This window comes from Dendrobates tinctorius, unplaced genomic scaffold (assembly GCF_039654945.1).
Source record: "Dendrobates tinctorius isolate UK_male_01 unplaced genomic scaffold, ASM3965494v1 ptg000203l, whole genome shotgun sequence".
Lineage (NCBI taxonomy): Eukaryota > Metazoa > Chordata > Amphibia > Anura > Dendrobatidae > Dendrobates > Dendrobates tinctorius.
In genome coordinates this window covers 14894562-14916402 of record NW_027361870.1, presented here as the reverse complement: position 1 = coordinate 14916402, position 21841 = coordinate 14894562, and the positions used below count along the sequence as shown (strand labels likewise).

General features: G+C 45.1%; 1 protein-coding gene across 3 annotated transcripts in view; it reads left to right on the top strand.

The window, feature by feature from the left end:
• Positions 1 to 6269, top strand: part of BTBD3 (BTB domain containing 3) — a 63162-nt gene extending 56893 nt beyond the window's left edge. For 2 of the 3 annotated variants that reach the window (XM_073553828.1, XM_073553827.1), the window contains exons 2-5: positions 232 to 490; positions 614 to 704; positions 1179 to 1297; positions 5048 to 6269. In XM_073553828.1, the coding sequence (XP_073409929.1) occupies positions 348 to 490; positions 614 to 704; positions 1179 to 1297; positions 5048 to 6080 (1386 nt within the window). In that variant the 5' untranslated portion in view covers positions 232 to 347 and the 3' untranslated portion in view covers positions 6081 to 6269. Of the gene's footprint in view, positions 1 to 127; positions 491 to 613; positions 705 to 1178; positions 1298 to 5047 lie in introns of those variants that run through there. The other variant, XM_073553826.1, reaches the window with a different exon arrangement.
• The last annotated feature ends 15572 nt before the right edge of the window (positions 6270 to 21841 follow it).

Genomic DNA, 21841 nt, shown 5'->3' with positions numbered 1-21841 from the left:
CGTAGGAGACATGTTCGGAATAGATTTGTCACATCAAGTGCTGGATCAAACTTGAAGTTGTTTTTGCAAATAGAGCAAGTGTCTCTACTTTTACCTTTTTTTTTTTTTTTTTTTTTTTATGTAATATTCCTTTGCATTTCCTGGACTTCAGAGCTGCATGAACTAAGATACTGATGGTAGATGCCAAAGGAAAGAACATGAAATGTCTCACTTTTTTTTTGATGCTTCCAGAAACAGTCAAGAATCGTTCCAAAAAAGGTCCCAAAAAGGCAAGTTCCAGCAGTGGCAGTAAGTTACCTCCAGTGTGCTATGAAATAATTACATTAAAAAACAGAAAGAAGAAGAAGATGGCTGCTGAGATCTTTCCGAGCAAGAAGCCAGCTAACGGCAACTCCAACTCCGTGCAGCAATATCACCAGCAAAATCTGAATAACAATAACACCATCCCATCCCCAAACTGGCAGGGGCTGCACGGCACCATCCGAGAAAGGTCAGACCGCGCTCGGGGCATTATTATTAATATATGGGGAATGGAATTGCTGTACCTGTAAATTGGGGTGGGGGCTGTTTTCGCTCCGAAACGTTAATTTTAAGCCAATTTTTAACTCTTTAGGAATTCTGTGATGTTCAATAATGAATTGATGGCAGATGTGCATTTTGTGGTGGGACCCCCAAGTGGGACTCAGTGCCTGCCGGGGCATAAGGTAAGCAATGCTGCTAGAAAGTTAAAAGACTATTGCACACAAAATAACCTGCCAATATTTGTATATGTAGCAGAGCCTAGTTTCTCTGTTTTTATGCAGGGGCCTAACTTCGTTCTGCAGGCGTATGGCAAAGTGGATAAATGCATAAATTAGTGTGTATGATGTATGTATGTATAAAGAGAGGGAGAGATAGATAGAGAGGTAAAGATATATACAATTCAAAAAAATGTATATATATATTTTTTTTTTTTAATTGAATTGTATATATCTTTACCTCTCTTCTGTCTCTTCCACTCTTTTTTTCTTTAGCTTTTTCTCACTCTCTTTATTATCTCTCTGCCTATCATTGCTAGCGCTCTATCTGCTGTCTCTCTGATACATATGTTTTTTCTTTTCCTAATGTTTTTGTTACATACTGTTGACCCTGAATACTTGTATACATGCTCACTACCTTTCGTGGTCTCCCATCCCCAGTATGTTCTGGCTGTCGGGAGCTCCGTTTTTCATGCAATGTTTTACGGAGAGCTCGCAGAGGACAAAGATGAAATTCGCATCCCAGATGTTGAACCCGCTGCTTTCCTTGCCATGCTGAAGTAAGCTTTATCTACATTACAATAATTTGTCTGTCGATGTCAATACTCGCTGGGGCTCCAATTAGCAGGATATAGCCGGCATCCTTCCATAGCCGCAATGCTGCTATTAACAAAGGACTGCATGTCCTTTTAACCGTAGACTCCGGGCTTTATTAAAGTCATTGTTTTAACTTTGCAGGGAGCAGGTGTAATGTTTATTAGGATTTCTCTCCCCTGAACTTGTACAACACGAGGCGAATGAAATAATGACGAAGCTTTGGAGTGGGAGCGTTCCACATCTGCGTCAAGACCGGAGTAATCTGAATACATTTGTCAATGCATATTTATAAAGTAAAAAATAATTGGAAAACCGCTACGGTATATTCCCTGTATACAACGGGGCAGAACATGTTGGCAATATGCATGTGTTGAGTTATAAAGCAGTAGATTTTTATTTATTTGTTTTTTATTTCTGTATCTAGCTCCGTTATATATTGATGCAGAGAGCAGCTTTTATACATATAAGCACAGGGAAATGGTGCATGAAACTAGATCCAAGACCAGCCAGCATGCAAAAAAAACAAAAACTGAGATGAGTTCAAAGTGTGAGACTTCTGCAATACAAATCAGTTCTCACCTCAAGTGTGAAAGTAGCTGAGAAATAGGGCAGCTGGAAATGGTCCTTCTGGTTTCCTTAGGGATGAAGTCTGCACTAGATGTAGCCTATTTGGTGCATATGTAGGTATGACATTGACCTCTCTATGGTATGGCTCACCCCAGCTCGCTCCTCTATTACTATAGTACACAGAATGGCTCTGTACTAATTGGGGGGGGGGGGCTGTGATTGTCGAAGTAAAGAATCCCGCTTTATTAAGTTACTAATATAATTTAATTATTTTTCCTTTTGCTGTTAACAGCGCCAACATGTTCTTTAGTGAAGTACAGGGATTGTCGTCAGTCTATGCCATAATCTAATTTCCGTATCTTGGGCACCTTCACAAAAAGGCAAACTTAGTCTGTTTTGGGAATGTGGGAGGAAAGCAAAAAAACTCATGAAAACTCGCACATCTGGGGCAGCGGATAAACTTCTATAGAGCTTAACTATGATATTGGAACCTAAGTGCTACTGGCCATCATTGCAAGCTTGTTAGCCACGCACTGTGGTCTGATTTTAAAGATCTGAGACAGTGAAAACATGAAGAGTTGCCAATCCTTAAAGTTTATTGTGATTGGTTATAAAGCGCCAACATATTTCATGGCATATTAGACATTGTCCTCGCATCTTCACTGTGTTTTGAATTGTGGCAGAACCTTGAGGAAACCCACCCAAATTCAGGGAGAACATACAAACTCCTTGCAGGTGTTGTCATTGGTTGGAGTTTGTATATGCCGTATTGTTCGGAAAATGGGGGTGTATCTTATAGTCTGAATGTAGCTTACCTGGGGGGGTTCCTGTGTAGGAACGTGAGTTCCCAGTGGGAAGAGTCACTGCGGCAGTTACCTGGCAGCAGCGAAAAAAGTGGTGCTGGGACGAGGCGGTGCAAGGCTGCGGCGGGCTACAGGCTTTCATAAAATGTTGGCGCAGTTTCCGCGTTCCTATAGTTTTTACTGCAGTGGACTTCAGAAAAATGGCCGCCTCTGGCGGTGCATGCGCAAATTGAGTTCTCGTCTCCCAAGATCTCAATCTGCGCCAAGAGTCATGGTTATTCAAGCTCTGTTAAAATCAATATGGGGATCCAATGGTTGATTGGAAAAGGCAGATCTGAAACTTGTCATATTTATAAATAGTATCCTCTAGAGCAGTGGTCCCCAACCTTTTTTGCACCAGGGACCGGTTTCAAGCAAGACCATTCTTCCATGGCCCGGCAGGGCGGGGATGGAGGTGTGGCAGGGGCGGGGGCTTTGGTCATAAGGGGGCGGGGCTATGGACACGGTTGTAGTGTAGCAGTGCATACTTATAATTAAATAACATTTATAATGTGACTCAACTCACCATAGGTTTTGAATAAGTGCTCCATCACCCCCTTCTCCCCATCATTGCCTTCACCCCATCATTCCCTTCTCCCCATCATTGCCTTCATCCCATCACTGCCATCTCTCCATCATTGCCTTCACCCCATCACTGCTGTCTCTCCATCATTGCCTTCACCCCATCACTGCCATCTCTCCATCATTGCCTTCACCCCATCACTGCCATCTCTCCATCATTGCCTTCACCCCATCACTGCTGTCTCCCCATTATTGCCTTCACCCCATCACTGCCATCTCTCCATCATTGCCTTCACCCCATCACTGCCGTCTCTCCATCATTGCCTTCACACCATCACTGCCATCTCTCCATCATTGCCTTCACCCCATCACTCCCTTCTCCCCATCATTGCCTTCACCCCATCACTCCCTTCTCCCCATCATTGCCTTCACCCCATCACTGCCGTCTCTCCATCATTGCCTTCACCCCATCACAGCTGTCTCTCCATCATTGCCTTCACCCCATCACTCCCTTCTCCCCATCATTGCCTTCACCCCATCACTGCCATCTCCCCATCATTGCCTTCACCCCATCACTGCTGTCTCTCCATCACTCCCCTCATGGCCTTCTCCTCATGTCCCCATCTCCTCCAGGGCCAGGCTACACAAACACAGACCAACACACATACACAGACAGACACACACACACCTCTCTCCTCTCACCTGCCCGCCGCCCGCGCTTCCTCGCTCTGACACAGCAGCGGCGCGCTCCTCTCTGTGTCAGTCAGAGACAGGAAGCGCGGGCGGCGGGCAGGAAGCTGGACGCAGTGGACGGGTCCTTGCAGCTCCGCTCCTGCTATTCCCTCTTGCAGGCAGCAGAGCTGCTTGGATCACTCCCTGGCCGCCGCTAAGAACTGCTGCGCGCCGCCCCAGCCCCCGCTACGCCACTGACCGCCCCTGGCTCCCCTTGTGTCCGCGGACTGGCAAGGGCACTGCAGCGGCCCGGTGCTGGGCCGCGGACCGGCAGTTGGGGACCCCTGCTCTAGAGCAGTGGTTCCCAACCTTTATGATCTTGAGAGCCACACTCAGCTTAGAGAGAGGGTCGCGAGCCACTTTCAGCATTGAGAGAGGGGAGCGAGCCACATCCAGCTCCCACCCTCCTCAAAGTTGTATCAACCAAACCCCCATTACAGGTATAATCATAACTAAGGCTTTTCCACATAAATCACTCCAAAGCCGTACACTGAGATCCAGGGGTTCCCACAATAACCCCATTCAGTATTCTCCCATCAAGGACTCCCAACACAGTCACATTCAGCTTCAAGAACCTCCTCTAACAGGTAGTATCATCCTCCAGCGTACCATACCTACAACATCTCTAAACCCCTAAGACCAGTAAATGTGCATCCACATCTGCTCTTCTGTGCAGGGCTACTCACAAAATTCACCATTTTAAGATGTGCTCCTCATACCTGTTTGCTAGACCTACAGTGTAGCTAACGCACCAAGCTGGCAGACAGTCGCAAGCCACAATTCATGAGACCGCGAGCCACATGTGGCTCCTGAGCTACAGGTTGGGAACCCCTGCTCTAGAAGTTCATCAGGTATGAGACAACGTCGGGTGTACGCGTCCTTAATAAGTAGCACAGTGTGTGATAGGCTTAGATGGGGGTACGTAGAGAATAGTCACACTGCTCTAACAGTTTCGTGATATTAAGGTTCTTGTCTTAGGTTTTGTCCAGCCTCAAATCTGCTGAGCAGAATCAACCTTTTAGATGATGAATGTTGTTTTCTTTCATGCAGGTATCTGTATTGTGATGAAATTGACTTGGCTGCTGATACAGTTCTGGCAACTCTGTATGCTGCAAAGAAATATATTGTGCCCCATCTGGCCAGAGCTTGTGTCAACTTCCTAGAGACGAGCCTAAGCGCGAAGAATGCCTGTGTTCTCCTCTCTCAGAGCTGCCTCTTTGAGGAACCTGATCTGACCCAGAGGTGCTGGGAAGTAATTGATGCACAAGCCGAACTTGCTTTGAAAAGTGAAGGTTTTTGCGACATTGACTTTCAGACGCTTGAAAGTATCCTTAGAAGAGAGACTCTAAACGCCAAAGAAATCGTTGTCTTTGAGGCAGCTCTCTGTTGGGCCGAAGTCGAATGTCAACGGCAAGAGTTAACTCCCACCATAGAGAACAAAAGGAAAGTTTTGGGCAAAGCTCTTTACTTGATTCGCATCCCAACTATGGCCCTTGACGACTTTGCTAACGGTGCAGCACAGTCCGGAGTGTTGACTCTTAATGAAACCAATGATATATTTCTTTGGTATACAGCTGCTAAGAAGCCAGATTTAGAATTTGTCAGCAAACCCAGGAAGGGTCTAGTCCCTCAAAGGTGCCACCGCTTTCAGTCCTGTGCCTATCGTAGTAACCAGTGGCGTTACAGAGGCCGTTGTGACAGCATTCAGTTCTCTGTGGATAAAAGGGTCTTCATTGCAGGTTTTGGCCTCTACGGCTCCAGCTGTGGGTCAGCTGAATATAGCGCAAAAATTGAACTGAAACGCCAAGGAGTGACGTTGGGACAGAATCTAAGTAAATATTTTTCAGATGGATCCAGCAACACGTTTCCAGTCTGGTTTGAGTACCCTGTGCAAATTGAACCAGATACCTTTTACACTGCCAGCGTGGTACTGGATGGCAATGAGTTGAGCTACTTTGGACAGGAGGGAATGACGGAGGTGCAGTGCGGGAAAGTAACTGTGCAGTTTCAATGCTCCTCGGACAGCACTAATGGCACTGGGGTGCAAGGAGGACAGATACCCGAACTTATTTTCTATGCCTAGTAAGAATATATCGTAGAGTCTAATGGATCCTTTGTGCAATGCCGAGTATGAGACTAGACCGTATGTGATGTATCTATATTTAATTTTCTGGTGAGAAGTCCACCTATATATAGAGTTTACTTTTAACTGTTTGGTATAGATTCACTTGTATAGAAATGTTGTAAATTAAAGACACTACTTTTTAAAATAGTTTCTAAACTTTCATTAACCTGAAGCTTGCAGAAGAGAAGGTATTTTGCTAAATACAAACTTATCTTTATTTACTAAGTTTCTTTCTAAAGTAACCAAAAATACTGAAATTATAGAATATATAAAAATTACTATACTAAACTGATAGTGAAAAGTTATGGCAACTCCTCCTTATTACAGACTTTACTTTTGCATCATGTTTATTCCTCCCCCACACAGTATCTTTTAATTACAGGGGTTTTCCAAGACTTTGAAATTGATGTCCTGTCCTTAAGATAGGTTATGAGCATTGAGTGAGTATAAAGCCCCCGTCACACACAGCGAGATCGCTGCTGAGTCACAAGTTTTGTGACGCAACAGCGATCTTACTGTGTATGACAGTTATCAGCGACCGCCCCCCCCCCCGGGTATCGCTGATCGCTCTGGAAAGCCCTGGACATTTTTTTGATCGTTTGTCTCCCGCTGGCCAGCACGTATCACTGTGTGTGGCAGGCTTGAGATCAGCGAGTTGGAGCTGGTAACCAAGGTAAACAGCGGGTTTCTAAGCGCCGCGCAGCTCTTAGAAACCCGCTGTGTACCTTAGATACCAGCGCGCTGGTGCAGGCAGCTGGTAACCAAGGTAAACAGCGGGTTTCTAAGCGCTTTGCGGCACTTAGAAACCCGCTGTTTACCTTGGTTACCAGCTCCCTGCACCAGCGCGCTGGTATCTAAGGTACACAGCGGGTAACTAAGCGACGCCCTCGCTTGTTACCCGCGTCGTCGCTGGTCCTCATCGCTGGTGATATCTGCCTGTTTGACAGCTCACCAGCGATCATGTAGCGACACACCAGCGATCCTAGCAAGGTCATATCGTTGTTGGGATCGCTGGTGCGTCGCTATGTGTGACGGGGGCCTAAGTTTGGCTTCCAGTGCCCCAACCGATTAGCTGTTAGGAGGTCCCACTAGCAAATGTTTTGGAACAAAACCTCTCCGTGCACTGCATAGTGGCTGCTCTCAGCGACTGCAGCTCAGCTCCTGTTCACTTTGACAGATGATCTGCAGTCACTGGGAACAGACACAACAGTGTACAACGCTCTGCTGTCCGGGCTCTATACACTGCGTGCATCCAGCCTCCTTGGGCATTATTAAAGGGAACCTGTCAGCAGTTTTGGCCGATATAAGATGCGGCCACCGCCTTTCAAGGCTGTTATACAGCATTCTATAATGCTGTAGATAAGCCCCCGATCTGACCTGCAAGATAAGAAAAATAACTTATTATTGTACTCACCCGGGGGTGGCGGCCCAGTCTGATAGGAGTTCCGGGTCCGGCGCCTCCCATCTTCTTGCGATGCCGCCCTCCTGCTTGCTTCACAGACTCCCCGGCATTGCGCTCCTGCAGTGGTATACTGATCTGCCCTGTTGAGGGCAGAGTAAAGTACTTCAGGGCACAGGTGTTGGGCCTCTCTGACCTTTCCCGGCGCCTGAACACTGCAGTACTTTGCTCTGTCCTCAACAGGGCAGATCAGTACTCCTACGCAGGAGCGTGATGCCGGGAGCAAGGAAGCAAGCATGAGGGCGGCAATTATAAGAAGATGGGAGGCGCAGGACCAAGACCTGCGACACCCATTGGATCAGGCGGCCACCACCCGGGTGAGTATAATAAAATTTATTTTTCTTATCTTTGGGGGCTTATATTACAACATTATAGACTGCTGTAGATAAATCCTGAAAGGTAGTAGCCATACCTTATATCGGCCAAAACTGCTGACAGGTTCGCTTTAACAACTGATCCTTGGGGCAATTGGGTGTCGGACCATCACTTATCTAATATCAATAGAGCATCCTATGTATAGGTCATCAACATCTTACTCCTAGACAACCGTTTCAATGGTTAACTGGACAGCACAATTCATGTGCATGTATACTGCTTCTCTACTTTCTTTTCTACGTACTAATCAGACAAATGTGTATTTTATAGTATATACGTGGCTTTATTGTGCATCAATTAAGTAGATTGAGCTTGGTTTTCATGAAACGCAGCAATAAATTGCTGTAACCCTAGACCAGCAATTAAATATTAACCAAAGGAAGAGACCATTTTAGTTTTAGTAGTAAAGGTATTGGTCAGCTTTACATGATTTGTTAAAACCAGCATTTTAGACTTAGTTTTTACATTAAAGGGAACTTGAGTTGATTTTTTTTTCTTTTTTTTCCACCCCTCAAAGTACTGTGGCGTTATACTGCTGAGCAATAGCTTTGTTTGATTGATGCCACTTTGGCCGGACTAAGTCACTACAAGCCGCCCCTCAAACCTCAGCTTTCTTCAGTCACCCAAACTGCACCACTCTGATGACTCTTCAGGGGTAATTGTCTTTATAACGAGCGACGTATTCAAAGTTAATTTACATAAAACAGTTTTAAATAACGCTATAGTGGTAGTTTAGGGGAGGAAATTCAAGTGATTGGTTGGCAGTTGGTTTACGAATTCTATCATGCTTTTTTTTTCTTATATCGAATTATATGTGTAAATATTGCAAGCAGTATTTGCAAATGTCCTTTCATTTTTAAAACCTGTCCTGCTAATTTCTTCTAATTTGTTTTCCTCTACAATGGGCAGATATAACAAGAAAGCGTATAAGCTTTATTGTTGCAGACTACATCGGTAACTCAGAGCCCTGCGGGCATCCTCCCATGTGACGGCATCCCTGGTGCCTCCTGTTCCGGCATAATGTCATTGCTGCGGTGTGATGTCCTACTAATCAGAAGAGGCGCCAGAGACTCCCAACACTTAGGAGGAGAATCGCAAGGCTTCGATGGAGCAGCCACAGACTGCTGACTTGGTTCCTGGAGTGAGGTCCTGCAAATCATTTTGTTCAACCTTATTACACATATTATTTGGATTGATAAGAATATGCATGCAGAAAAGTGCAAATACGTAGCTATGTGATGGAGCCCATAGTAATAGACTGTGAGATCTATATACCGTGTAGTGGAGCCATTATTGCTGGATCAGTACATGACCACAGCACATAATTGATCATGAGTGTTGGAAAGTAATGGCGTAGCGTCATTACTTTGCTTTCAGGTGAGATTTTATATAATGTGCATCTTTGGGGGGGATCGTACAATAAGCAGATCTTATTTTATATCTTCTATATAAACTGACATTTCACATACTAACATTATTGTCCCTTAATTGGATGATAATTTAGAATATCTGATCCTCGTTGTACATCACTCATTTTTATTCCTTCTTATGTTAAGCTGCCAGTAGTGTATTATCTTGTACAACATATTGAGGGAGATGAGCGCAGAAGGATGAATGAGTGGACTGTAGCAACCAGTCAAAATTCATCTATTCATCTGCCACTTTTTAGCGAACCTCTGGTAATGAAAAGTGTCCTGATTGGTTACTTATTGCTCCCTGTTTTTTTTTGTTTTTTGTTTTTTCTCTTTAGTACTAATTTTAATAAACCTACTGCATTTTTTTTTTTTTTTTGCTTCTGTTTGACAAGATCAAGTTTAGTAAAACACATCATATATATTAACACTTTTTGTTACATCAGACTATAAAAACATGGATGCTTTCTTCCAGAAACTGCTCCACTCATGTCTTTGGGCTTCTTGACACTGCATTTTGGACTCAGAGGTTGTCCACCTTTTTGACCTATCTTTCGGTTAGGCCATGAATATCTGATCAGTGGGGGTGTGACTACCAATGCCCTCTTCGATCAGCTGCCTAAAAATTTTCGGATGCTTCCAGGACACAGGAGCTTTGTCAAAACTATAGTGTTCATGGTCGGTTACTACAGACCTGCTCCTTATTTGAATGAAAGTGTAGATCTGCAGTACCCGCCGTGGCCGCTATAGAGATAACTGAGTCACTGTGCTCTAGCATCATTCATTTGAAAACTTCCAAGTGGCGTTGGCAACAGCTGATCGGCAGGAGTGCTCGGTGTTGTACCACAATCGATGAGATATTGATGGACTATGCTAAGGAGAGGCCATCAAAAAAAGCCATCAAAAAAAGAAAAAAAATGGGGGCTAATCCCTTTAAATGCATTGGGTGGAACTACAAAGATTGAATAATGACTCAGTTTCCTTACCTAATCCTTGGAAACATTATGCCTTTGCACTTTATAGTGAGTTTTGGAACATATCACTAAATGCATTACATAGACCTATATTTTGACATGTTGACATTCTGTGCCTTTGCGTTGAAAGTCCCATCTACACCCATTCCCATTTATTATTAATACTTCTGGTTCATGTCTGTGCAGTGATCTCGTGAAGAACGGCCAGTGCTAGCTTTCTGTATTGTTTTGCCACTTGTTTATGTACTTACTCTGCTGCCATTTTGGGTATTTCCTGTAACTGCAGTGTATTGTATTGGTGACCTGGTAGTAGAAGTGTAATCCACCTAGTGAATGTAGAAGATGACACTGCTTGTTTGCGTGATTTTTTTTTTTTCATTTCCATCATTATGTATTTCCCTAATGATTTTAACTTGTTTTGTTTTTCATTCCTAAAATAAAAGTGGCATTTTTAAAATCATTTTATGCTTTTAGCATGTCTTCATTTCATAAGGAATCCTTGAAAAATCACAGAATCATAAAACGTTAAGGGACACTGTCAGCACAAGATGACTGTTCCAACCAAGCACAGACGCTTAGTGCATCCTTAGGGCTCATTCAGACGTTGGTGATTTTGCATACGGGAAAAAAAAAGTCCCAGTGTCATCAGTGCTTTTGATCTGTCTTCAGTCTGGTCAGAAAAGTGACTTTCACAAGCTTCTCATCACTTGGTGAAAAGCAGAATGTATATGGTATTCAACCTCTGTCTGATACCCAGACATGTAAACAGCCCTATAGACTATACTAGGCTTGTGAAAAACATGAATAGAATTCATGTGTGGAAAACTGACATCTGGTTGAGCATTTAACTTTGCTGAACAATTTAGTGCACCTACTTGTTTTCAATCTACTCCACCAAACTCTCTGGCTCCTTGAAAACCAGAGCTGTCAATGAAGGAAGAGGGGATGGAGACAGACGGAAAACAAGAAGGTGGGAAGGAGCACGGAATTGCTCAACGACTTGAAAGACACACTGTTTGCTTTGAATAAAGACTAGGGATGAGCGAATAGCTTCGGATAAGTTCTTATTCGAATAGCTATATCGGGAACCCGGATACCTGGAGTGCTCCCGATAATCAGCTGTTTAGTGCCGCAGCTGTATGTGTCACAGCTGTGTGACGGTCACAACACATGCAGCTGCGGCGCCGAACAGCTGGTTATCGAGAGCGCTCCAGGAATCGGGTTCCCGATATAGCTGTTCGAGTAAGGACTTTTCCGAAGCTATTCGCTCATCCCTAATAAAGACAAAGTCCAACCTCAACCCTTTTCGACTTTGATAAATAGCTTCTTATTACACTTTGCATAAATATATGTAGATTTTGATCAAGTATTTTAACCCCAAGATAATTACCAATATATGTAAAAAATCATTTAGCCTTCAAAAGACTTTACTGTCCTCCATCCACAAAAAGTGCAACAGGGGGTTAAGGTGATAAAATAGCACTTATGTAAATTCACTCAGTCTTCCAGCTGAAACCCTTTTAACAAATTTGATTGCATATTGTAAACTATTAGAAATCATAATGACCCTGATGAGGATAGACTTCCATTTCAACCTCTGTTCTCCATGGGGAGACCATGTGTGCGATGTCATGAAGAAGCCTTGACAAAGGAATGTCACACCAGTCCTACTACCAAAATTATAGAGTGGAGGAGAGAGGGCAAAAAGTCCAAATAGGCTGTTTGCTTGCTTCTCTGTATACTCAATCATCCATATAAGAGTTCAATACATGGCTATCCAAAGTGCACTGTAAAGGGAACTGCCAGGAACGGATCTTGATTTCCCCAAGTACATTCAATGTGGTAAAATTTTTTCCTCGGACATCCATTAATATCTTCATTGACAGCAGCCAAGGTCTGTAGGGATCTGTGTGTGAAACTCGTTCTCCAGGGCAGAGAAGAACGCCTGCGCAAAAGCGCCATACCGGGAGCAATGAAGCAAGCAGGAGGGCGGCTTTACAAGAAGATGGGAGGCACCGGACCGCCACCCCCCCCCAGGGTGAGTATAATAAAACGTATTTTTCTTATCTGTAAAGTCGGACCGGGGGCTTATTTACGGCATTATAGAATGCTGTAGATATGCCCTGAAAGGCAGCGTTCACATCTTATAGCAGATAAAACAGGTGACAGGTGCACTTTAACTGCCTAGACTTGAAGAGCTGTTATTCATTTTTTGTTCAGTTTAGAGAACCAAATAAAGGGAAAGCGGCTAGTAAGAGGACCATAGGTAGGTGGATTAAACAGGCAATTGTGAGGGCTATGAGTCATCTTGTATTCTGGCACCAGGGAGTTGTACAGCCACTTGGCCTTTTCCATCTACTTTTTTCAGACCCTACAGACTTGATCTCTTATCTTCCTTTGATCTGTCCTTTTGGGTGCAAAGTGTTGAAAGGGATGTTCCCACCCCAAGGAACGAATCCCTGCTAATCTATCATGGTACTGTCATTTTTAAAGAGAAAAATGATCATTACACTAATCAGTAATTTGATTTTCCAGAGGTCATGACAGCACCTCCCATGCTTTGTGTAGCTTTTTGGTGGTGGTTATCTCACTGGATGTCGGGATGGGGGGGGAATCTTATAAACCAAGTAAATTAAGGCAACTTCTTGTCATGATCCCAGTGCAGGTTTTTGAGCTGCACGTCGGGGGTTAATGTCGAGTTCGTGCAGGTTTTGACCTGCACACCTGGGGTTAATTATTGTGGCCTCTTTCTGGTTCTGGGAGAGCTTCTTAAACCTCTGGGAAACTCCAATCCCTGCCAGTTATACTTTTGCCGTTGGCCGAGTGTGCTGACCTCTGTGTGCCTGTGCCTGTTCGTTGCTATAGCTTGTTTATATGGTTCTGACCCAGTTCTGTTCCCCGTTGTGAGTTTGCCTGTTGATTCTGTACTGTGCTATCCTCTCTGTGTATGACTCATTGCCTGTGATCTGACTACTCTCTGCTCGCCCCTCTTGTAACTTGCAGCTATCTCTGTGTATGACTCATTGGCTACATCCTGACTATCCTCCCTGTCTATGCCCCTTGGTAACTTTTGTTTCGCAGTTACCCAGCTAGGAGTTCTCTTGCAGCTCCTAGCTCTCTGGAGTTTAGGCCACGCCCCTAGCAGTCACGTGCTTCAGGTCTTGCGGCTCTGGAGTACGCATCTACTCGGCTGCTGCCCGCTCCACAAGTATCTTTGAGCACGGTTCGCTTTACTCAGGACACGCGCACTGGCTCAGTGAGCAAGTTGAGTGTGGTGTTTCTGACATTATAACTGTCCTGCTATTTTTTTTTCTCTCCTCACTTCTGCAGCATGGACCCAATGTGTGCTTTATCTGAGCAGGTTAAATGCTTGACTCAGTCACTGCAGAAGCTTAGTTTGGAACACCAAGCTCTGGCCCAGTCCCAACGGCGGGTTGAGGACTCAGTTCAGGGGGTACTTTCCGCAGGTGGGGAATAGAGATGTCATTTTAGTCCCACCCGAATCCCCGGTTAAATTGCCAGATAAGTTTTCTGGTAACAAAGATGATTTCAGAGTATTTGAGGGCTGAAAGCTCTTTTTCTCTTTGAGACCCTGCTCTGGGGATGAGAAACAGAGGGTGGGGGTGGTTATGTCCCTGCTTAGGGGGTCCCCACAAGGCTGGGCATTTTCGCTTTCCTCTTCTGCCAGAGAGAATGTGGATGCGTTTTTTGAAGCCTTAGGGCTTATTTATGATGAGCCTGATAGAGTGCGTTTGGCTGAGGACAAAGTGATGAGTGTCTGTCAGGGGGAGCACTCGGCCGAATGGTTCTGTACTGAATTCAGACGTTGGGCAGCCGAGATTTCCTGGAGTGATGCCACCCTTCGGGGGCTGTTCCGTTGAGGCCTGTGTGAACGTCTGAAGGATGCTTTGGCACTCCATCCTCCGCCTGACTCTCTGGAGGATGCCATGACCCAAGCGGTTCGAATGGATAGCAGACTGCAGGCTAGAGGCGTTATGCAATGGGAAACACCATTATTCTTCAGTGGAGATGAGACCCGGACTCTTCCTGTGGCTATGGAGGTGAGCGCTGTCAACTGTGAGGAAAAGGAAAAGACTCCGCCGGGAGAAGCAGTTGTGCTTCTATTGTGGGGAATCTGGACACTGGAAGAAGGACTGCCCCTCCTGTCCGTCATCCTCCAAGATGGCGGGAAACGACTAGGTCTGGGTAGTAGTCGAGGAGGCTACCCAGACCTTCAGGTACAATTTTCTTCACGTGCAAAAATGGTGCTGCAGGTGGAACTGGAACTTGGTAATGGTCCGGTTCAGACTACTGCTTTTGTTGACTGGTTCTGCTGTGAACCTGATTGATACCAAAGTTATGACTCTTAATAAGATAGGGACAGTCAGGCTTCAGGATCCTGTTAAACTTGTGGCAATTGACTCGTCTCCTCTTACCCAGGACGGTATCTGTTGCAGATCTGAACTTTTTTCTCTAAAAGTGGGTTCCACTCATGTGGAAAAACTAAGTTGTCTTGTGCTAGATAACTTGCCTGCAGGACTGGTACTGGGGATGCCTTGGCTTCAATGCCATAATACTACCATTGATTGGGTTACAGGGGAGATCACTCAATGGGGATGTAAGGATAAATGTGGTAACCTGGGACATCTTAATGCTGTTAAATCCGTATCTGTGTCGTCTGTCGGTCTGGAAGGTATTCCGGAGTACCTGAAGGATTTCGAAAACGTATTTTCCAAAAGTGAGGCTGAGGCGCTGCCACCACATAGACCCTACTGTTGTGAGTTCATTTTCCCCTTCACCATTGAGGTCTGATGAACTCTCTTTTCTGGTGAAGGAAGGTAGTGAGGCTGATTACCAAGCACCTGGGCAGGATGATGATGATGACTGGGTGACAGGAATTACTGACTGGATATAAGGCAGCTGACGCCCTTCTGCCTTGCTGGTGATCTCTGAGGGATTCTAGGAGACCAGTCTGATTCCTGCTCCTCAAAAGCGAAGTTTTCTGCTCTACTTTTTGCATTTGTGTTTTGGTTTTGTTTTGCATTGTTTTCCTTGATTTCTGCCATTCCCTGCTGGGGTGAGCTGAATTCCTTTTTGCTCTGTCTTCAGAAAATACCTGAGTACTGATATAGTCTTTTTGAAGCCTAGCGTCTTCAGGGCTTTTTTCCCTATCAGCTGTTGGCTCTTGTTTTGATGGATTACAGACAGCAGCTTTTCTATCCTGTCCTATTTAGTTAGCTTGGGCCCCATCATTTGCTCAGCCTATCTTTCTATCTGTGTGAGTGTTTTTTCATCTTGCTTCACCGTCATTATATGTTGGGGGCTGCCTATTGCTTTGGGGTCTGCTCTGGGGCAGTTCAGATTTCCCTTTCTGTCTTTAGGCTATGTAGTTCTCCGGCTGTGTTCGAGGGGTCTAGGGCACCGTAGGAACCCCCCACGGCTACTGCTAGTTGATGTTGATAGGTTCAGGGGTCTGCAATCCGATAGCTGCCAACTTCTCTGGTTTTCTGGACTTAGCTAGTATTTCTGTTTTTGCCTCCTACGGTGACTCATTCATAACACCCTACGATTGTGCCATTGATTTAGTACCCGGAGCCAAGTTACCTAAGCCTCGATTGTTCAATTTGTCTGGGCCTGAGCGCCAAGCCATGAAGGAGTACATAGCTGAGAGTCTCCGCAAAGGGCATATCAGGCCTTCCATGTCACCTGTGGCAGCAGGATTCTTCTTTTTGAAGAAAGATGGTTTGCGGCCATGCCTCAACTTTCGGGAACTGAACAAGATAACGGTTAGGAACACTTATCCACTTCCCCTCATCCCAGACTTATGTAGCCAGTTAGTTGGGGCCCAATGGTTCTCCAAGTTAGATCTGCGGGGAGCCTACAATCTGATAAGGGTTCGGGAAGGGGACGAGTGGAAAACTGCATTCTTCACATCAGAAGGACTCTTTGAGAACCTGGTAATGCCGTTTGGGTTAACTAATGCACCCGCTATTTTCCAGAATTTCATCAATGTTGTGTTTTCTGACCTGATAGGCCGTATTGTTATTATTGATTTGGATGACATTTTGGTGTATTCCCCGGACAGCCAATCTCACTTGCAACATCTACAGACAGTTCTCCAGAGACTCAGGGAGAACCGGTTGTTCAATAAATTGGAAAAATGTTCGTTTTTTGTACAGGAACTGTCTTTTTTGGGGTTGTGTCCTGTGAGGGGTTTCGTATGGATCCTAAGAAGGTGCTGGCAATCGCTGACTGGGTTCAGCCTCGAGATCTCAAGGGCTCCAGTGCTTCTTAGGATTTGCGAACTATTATCGAAGATTCATTAAAGGTTTCTCACAAGTGGTTAAACCACTCAGATCTTACCCAGAAGGGCGCTGTTGTAAAAAATTGGTCTGTACTCACTAAGGAGTCCTCAGCGATTAAGAAATGTTTCATGTCTGCCCCGGTGTTGGTACAACCAGACCTGTCCAAACCATTCATTGTGGAGGTGGATGCTTCTGAAGTGGGCGTGGGGGCTGTGCTGTCCCAGGGTCCGGCCACCCTTACCAGTCTCAAACCCTGTGCCTTCTCCAAGAAGTTCTCAGCTGAGAAAAACTATGATGTAGGCAATAGAGAACTTCTTGCGGTCAAGCTGGCGTTTGAGCAATGGAGGCACTTTTTGGAAGGGGCAGCTCACCCTATCATGGTTGTCACGGATCACAAAAATTTGGCATACCTTGAATCTGCTAAGAGGCTTACTCCTAGACAAGCCCGTTGGTCACTTTTTTTTTTTCATGATTTCAGTTCTCCATTACTTTTCGACCGGGGTTCAAAAATGTTAAAGCAGATGCCCTGTCCAGAAGTTTTGACCCAGTGTCTCCCCCTGAGCCGCTGTCCTCCATTCTTCCCCCAGGGGTGGTAGTGGCGGGGGTCTCAACTGAGTTGGAGCAAGAAATTCTAAGGGCTCAGGCCCTAGCTCCGGCAACCAGGCCAGGGGATAAACTGTTTGTTCCAGATTCATTGCGGCCTAGACTTCTGCAGGAGTTTCATGAGTCTAGGCTGAGTGCTCATCCAGGTATCACGGCCACTAGAGAGGCAGTAGCCAGGGGTTTTTGGTGGCCTTCATTAAGGTCCGATGTCAAGGAATTTGTTTCTGCTTGTGGCGTGTGTGCCCGTTTCAAAAGCTCGCATAACCGGCCGGCTGGGGAACTCGTACCTTTACCGGTTCCTGATAGGCCATGGACTCATCTTTCCATGGATTTTATTTCAGGCCTTTCACCTTCCAGGGGCAATACCGTGATCTGGGTGGTGGTGGATAGGTTTTCTAAGCAGGCCCATTTCATTCCCTTGGCAGCATTACCCTCAACAGAACCATTATCAAGGTTGTGGTCCGATTGCATGGGGTACCCCTGAATGTTGTGTCTGACAGAGGTATGCAGTTTGTGGCCAAATTTTGGAGGGCGTTCTGTATGAAATTGGACATCTCACTCTCCTTGTCAGCATATCACCCGGAGAGTAATGGTCAGACAGAACGCACAAATCAATCCCTGGAACAAATTCTCAGGTGTCTGACCTCCGCCAGACAGGAGGATTGGTGTGATGCGTTACCGTTGGCGGAATTCGCTTTTAATATCCGGGTGAGTCAGTCCACCAACATGTCCCCATTCCTGATTAACTACGGGTTTAATCTGAATTTGGGGAGTTTTCACGGGTGGATTCCGGTTGTCCAGGGGTAGAGGGGTCTGTTCAACGGTTAAAAAACCTCTGGGCTGAAGTCCAGCGTAATATCTCTCGGGCCCAGGGGAGGTACAAATATTTTGCTGACAAAGAGAGCCTCGGGAGACATGTTTCTGGTGGGAGAGAAGGTTTGGCTTTCCACACGTAACATCAACTTAAATGTACCATTCAGCTAAGTTGGGACCAAAGTTCATTAGTCCGTACGAGATTATGGAGATAGTCAGCCTGTTATGGAAATATATATGTATTTCATAAAGATCTCACTTGCCTGCTATAGGCTATATACTGCTATATATATATATATATATATATATATATATATATATATATATATATATATATATATATATGCACACAGATACATAAGTACAGTTTTGAACCTTATAACTAGTTGGTGGAAATAACCTGCTACCCAGTCATCTCATTGTCTTGTGACTTGAGAAATATCTAGCAGACATAGGGAATGAGGAAGCAAGGCCAGATGGTCCAGCCGATATTGGAGACTTGCTGACGAGTGCAAGACTCTGGACAGTAAATCATGTGGTGTCTAAGTAACCCAAGGTCGGACACCCATATATGTTCATGTATTCAAACTGACCAATTAGATAAGAAGTAAAGCCTTTATGTTAATCAGATAGCCTCCCTTTCCTACATGTATCCATAAATATAGGTATGCTTAATAAAGCAGCAAAGCATTGAAAACATCGATTGCTGTCTCTGTGTACAGTTCTTTTCTTCCAGTTGAGCTCTCAATAAGACTCTGTCTAATTTGGGCAGGCCACAGTACGCACAGGGGAAAATCTACCCATATAAATTTCCACATCGATTGCCGCCCAACTCGGGGCCGTGGACGAAAACGCACGGGGATCCTGCTGACCGGTGAGGACAGAGGTGCCGGCCAAGGTCTTGGCTCATGGGAACGGAGATTTGTGCAACTCTATAAGTAAGGTAAGAAAATCTAGTTATCTTACCTGAGTGTTCCCTGTGCCCAGTCCGGGTCAGCAACTCTAGCCGGTCAGTGTGGTCACCAAACCCAGGTAGTGTTAAGTCCACGCGCAAATCCAAACCCTGGGATAAGCTAAGTGTCTTCAGTGATCCTATGGGTCTGAGATCCGGGTGCGAGAGTTGGTGGAGACTGTGACTTGATTTGTGGCTGCTGAGACACCAATAACAAGACTGAGTCTCTCTGACTAAGTCAAATCACGTCCCCGCACCACGCGGAGGTTTTGACTTAGACGGGATATCACGGGTGAATTCCCCTGAAAGAGCTGTCACGGTCCCCGCACACATACACGGAGGTGTCAGCTTCAAGGAGGTATCACCTACGAATCCCTCGGCCGTCACACGTCCCCGCATCAAGTGGAGGCTGGCAGACTGGAGAGATCACAGACTGATCACTGGAGAGATTACCACGGTCCCCGGGTGCACACGGAGGGGTGATAATCTAGTGGGATATCATGGCGCCCGTCTCCCAGCAGACCGAGGGTGATACATCCCGGTGCTAACCAAAGCGCCACAGGTGATTGGCAGTTACCGGTTGTCAGTAGCTGTTTGACGTGTCACAGAAGGGCTTTCGATCTCTCTCCCCGGACGTCTATATGTGAATTCATTGCAGGTTTCCGCAAAGATCTGAAGCAGAGTTTTGCCTTTTTTATTGTAAACTTCCTCTTTTGACTGCAGGGTGTGCCCCTGAGATAGATAGATAGATAGATAGATAGATTTTTTTTCATATTGTTATAGTTTGGACTCTGCTTTTCCCTATTTTATGTTTTATCTTGCATTTTTGGTGGAGATTTTTTTTTCTTGTTACTACAGTGTTAGAAGTTTTGGGAAAGCTGAGTCATTGGGCACTAGCCCCCCTCACCTTACATTGTTCTCAGATTTCACGGAGAGACGCAGGCAGTGGAAAAAAAAAAAGGGGGAAGTGTGTGTGTGTATCCTGCATCATTTCTGCATTAACCCTTTTATTATTGGAAGTGTACTCGTATTGTTTTTTTTATTTTTCTAAGTGTTTTTTTTTTTTTTTTAAAGTTTATATACTTTTTGATTTTATCAACTTTTTTTGGTTTTTATCCTTTTAAAATCTTTCAAAAATCATTTTTCCCTTTTTATTTATTTTAGGTTTTCTTCCACCTTTTGTGACATTTTATCAGTTTTCTTTTAGGTTTTAGTTTTCACTTCTTTTTTTCAGTATTGTTAAAAAGAGAATTTTTACCTGCATTGGGTTATTCACTAAATATTCTTGTTTTGTTCCCTTTTAAGCAGGTTAAAAGGGGTTGCAAAGTTTTTAAAGTTTTAATCACTTTTCTCCAGTCTTTAGAACAGACATAGTATGTGGTTTTGCAAGAACAGTTTTTTTCTTTAAGCTGTAGCATGACATGATGTATTGAAAAGAAAAGGGAAGTAGCTAGTAATTGCTGAAAAAGTGTTTTCAGCGGCATTCTAATTTGTGCCATCTGAGAAGGACCACAGGTCTAACAATGCCTTCTGTGATGGCAGAGGGGGGGAAGCAGTTCGCTCCCCCACCATCTCCTCTTTCCCCACTCTTCCCTCATCCCTCTATCTCCGCTATTCTCACTCCCACCTCCCCTCTCTCATCTATTTCTCCTCCAATACCTCATTCTCACTCGTCATCTCTCTCCCCTCCCTATCATCTTCATCTCCGCCTATCTCTCCTCCTCTCTCTCCTCCTTCTCTCTCTATCATCTCCTCCCTCTCCATCTTCATCACCAACGCCCACCTCTCATTCCTCTCCTCTTCCCTCCTCTTTTGTCGCCTCCTCACTCTCCTCCACCATCTCTCTTTACTTCCAAATCTTTCCTCCACCCTTCCCTCTTTCTTTTCCTCACCCACCTCTCAGTTCATCATCACCAGCTGGCCCAGTGCCAGATTCAGACAATGAGGTGTCCCTATATCCACAGGGCACTCTCTCTAAAGAGACAGCTATAACACCGGGAGAAGAAAGTGAATCACTCCCCACACATAACACAGGTGCCCTCCTGATACAACAGCTAGCAGAAGGGAGGTGTGTGCCATTAGAGACTGCACCTGCTAAGTCTGATACGAAGCTGCAGTCTCAGAAGGGGGTAGTGCTATCCACACACAAGTCAAACACACAATGGCACAGTTCCTCCTCTGATGAACATGAAGAGATTATGCTGCATAATACTAGGAGAAACTCACAGACACCAAGTAGGCAGGGGCAGATAGAGCCAGAACTCTTACACTATGTGCCCTTCACCCCTAGTCAGGTGCTCAGTATTCTAAAAAATCTGCCAGACCCAGATATGGACCCCATGCCATTTTACCGAAGAATGCAGCAGAGCCAGCAGACATATGCTGCAACCTGGAGTGATCTCTGGTCCATAATGGAGGTAAAAGCAGGTGAAACACTCTGGCCAATCATGAAGGAACACTTCAAGCTTCCATCAGAATTAGATGTGCATTCCTGGGAATCAGGATCAAAGCTAATTGAAGAGCTTAGAGAGTGGGCCAACGCCAGACAAGCACTCAGCCTGCATAACATGAGACAAGCCGAGACAGAGTCTGTAGACAAGTTTCATGGCAGAGTGAGGCAAGTATTCCAAATTTTAGGCTTCACTATTCATGATCAGGTACATGGACAAATGTTGGCACAGGCCTTTGTGCATGGACTAAGAGAACCAATCAAGAAACTACTGATAGTGGCCAGGCCTGAGTACAGGACAATAGCAGTAGATGTCCTGCTCGCAGTAGCCAGAAGAATTGAGTCCCTCCCAGGAGTGTGGAGGACAGGCCCTCCTG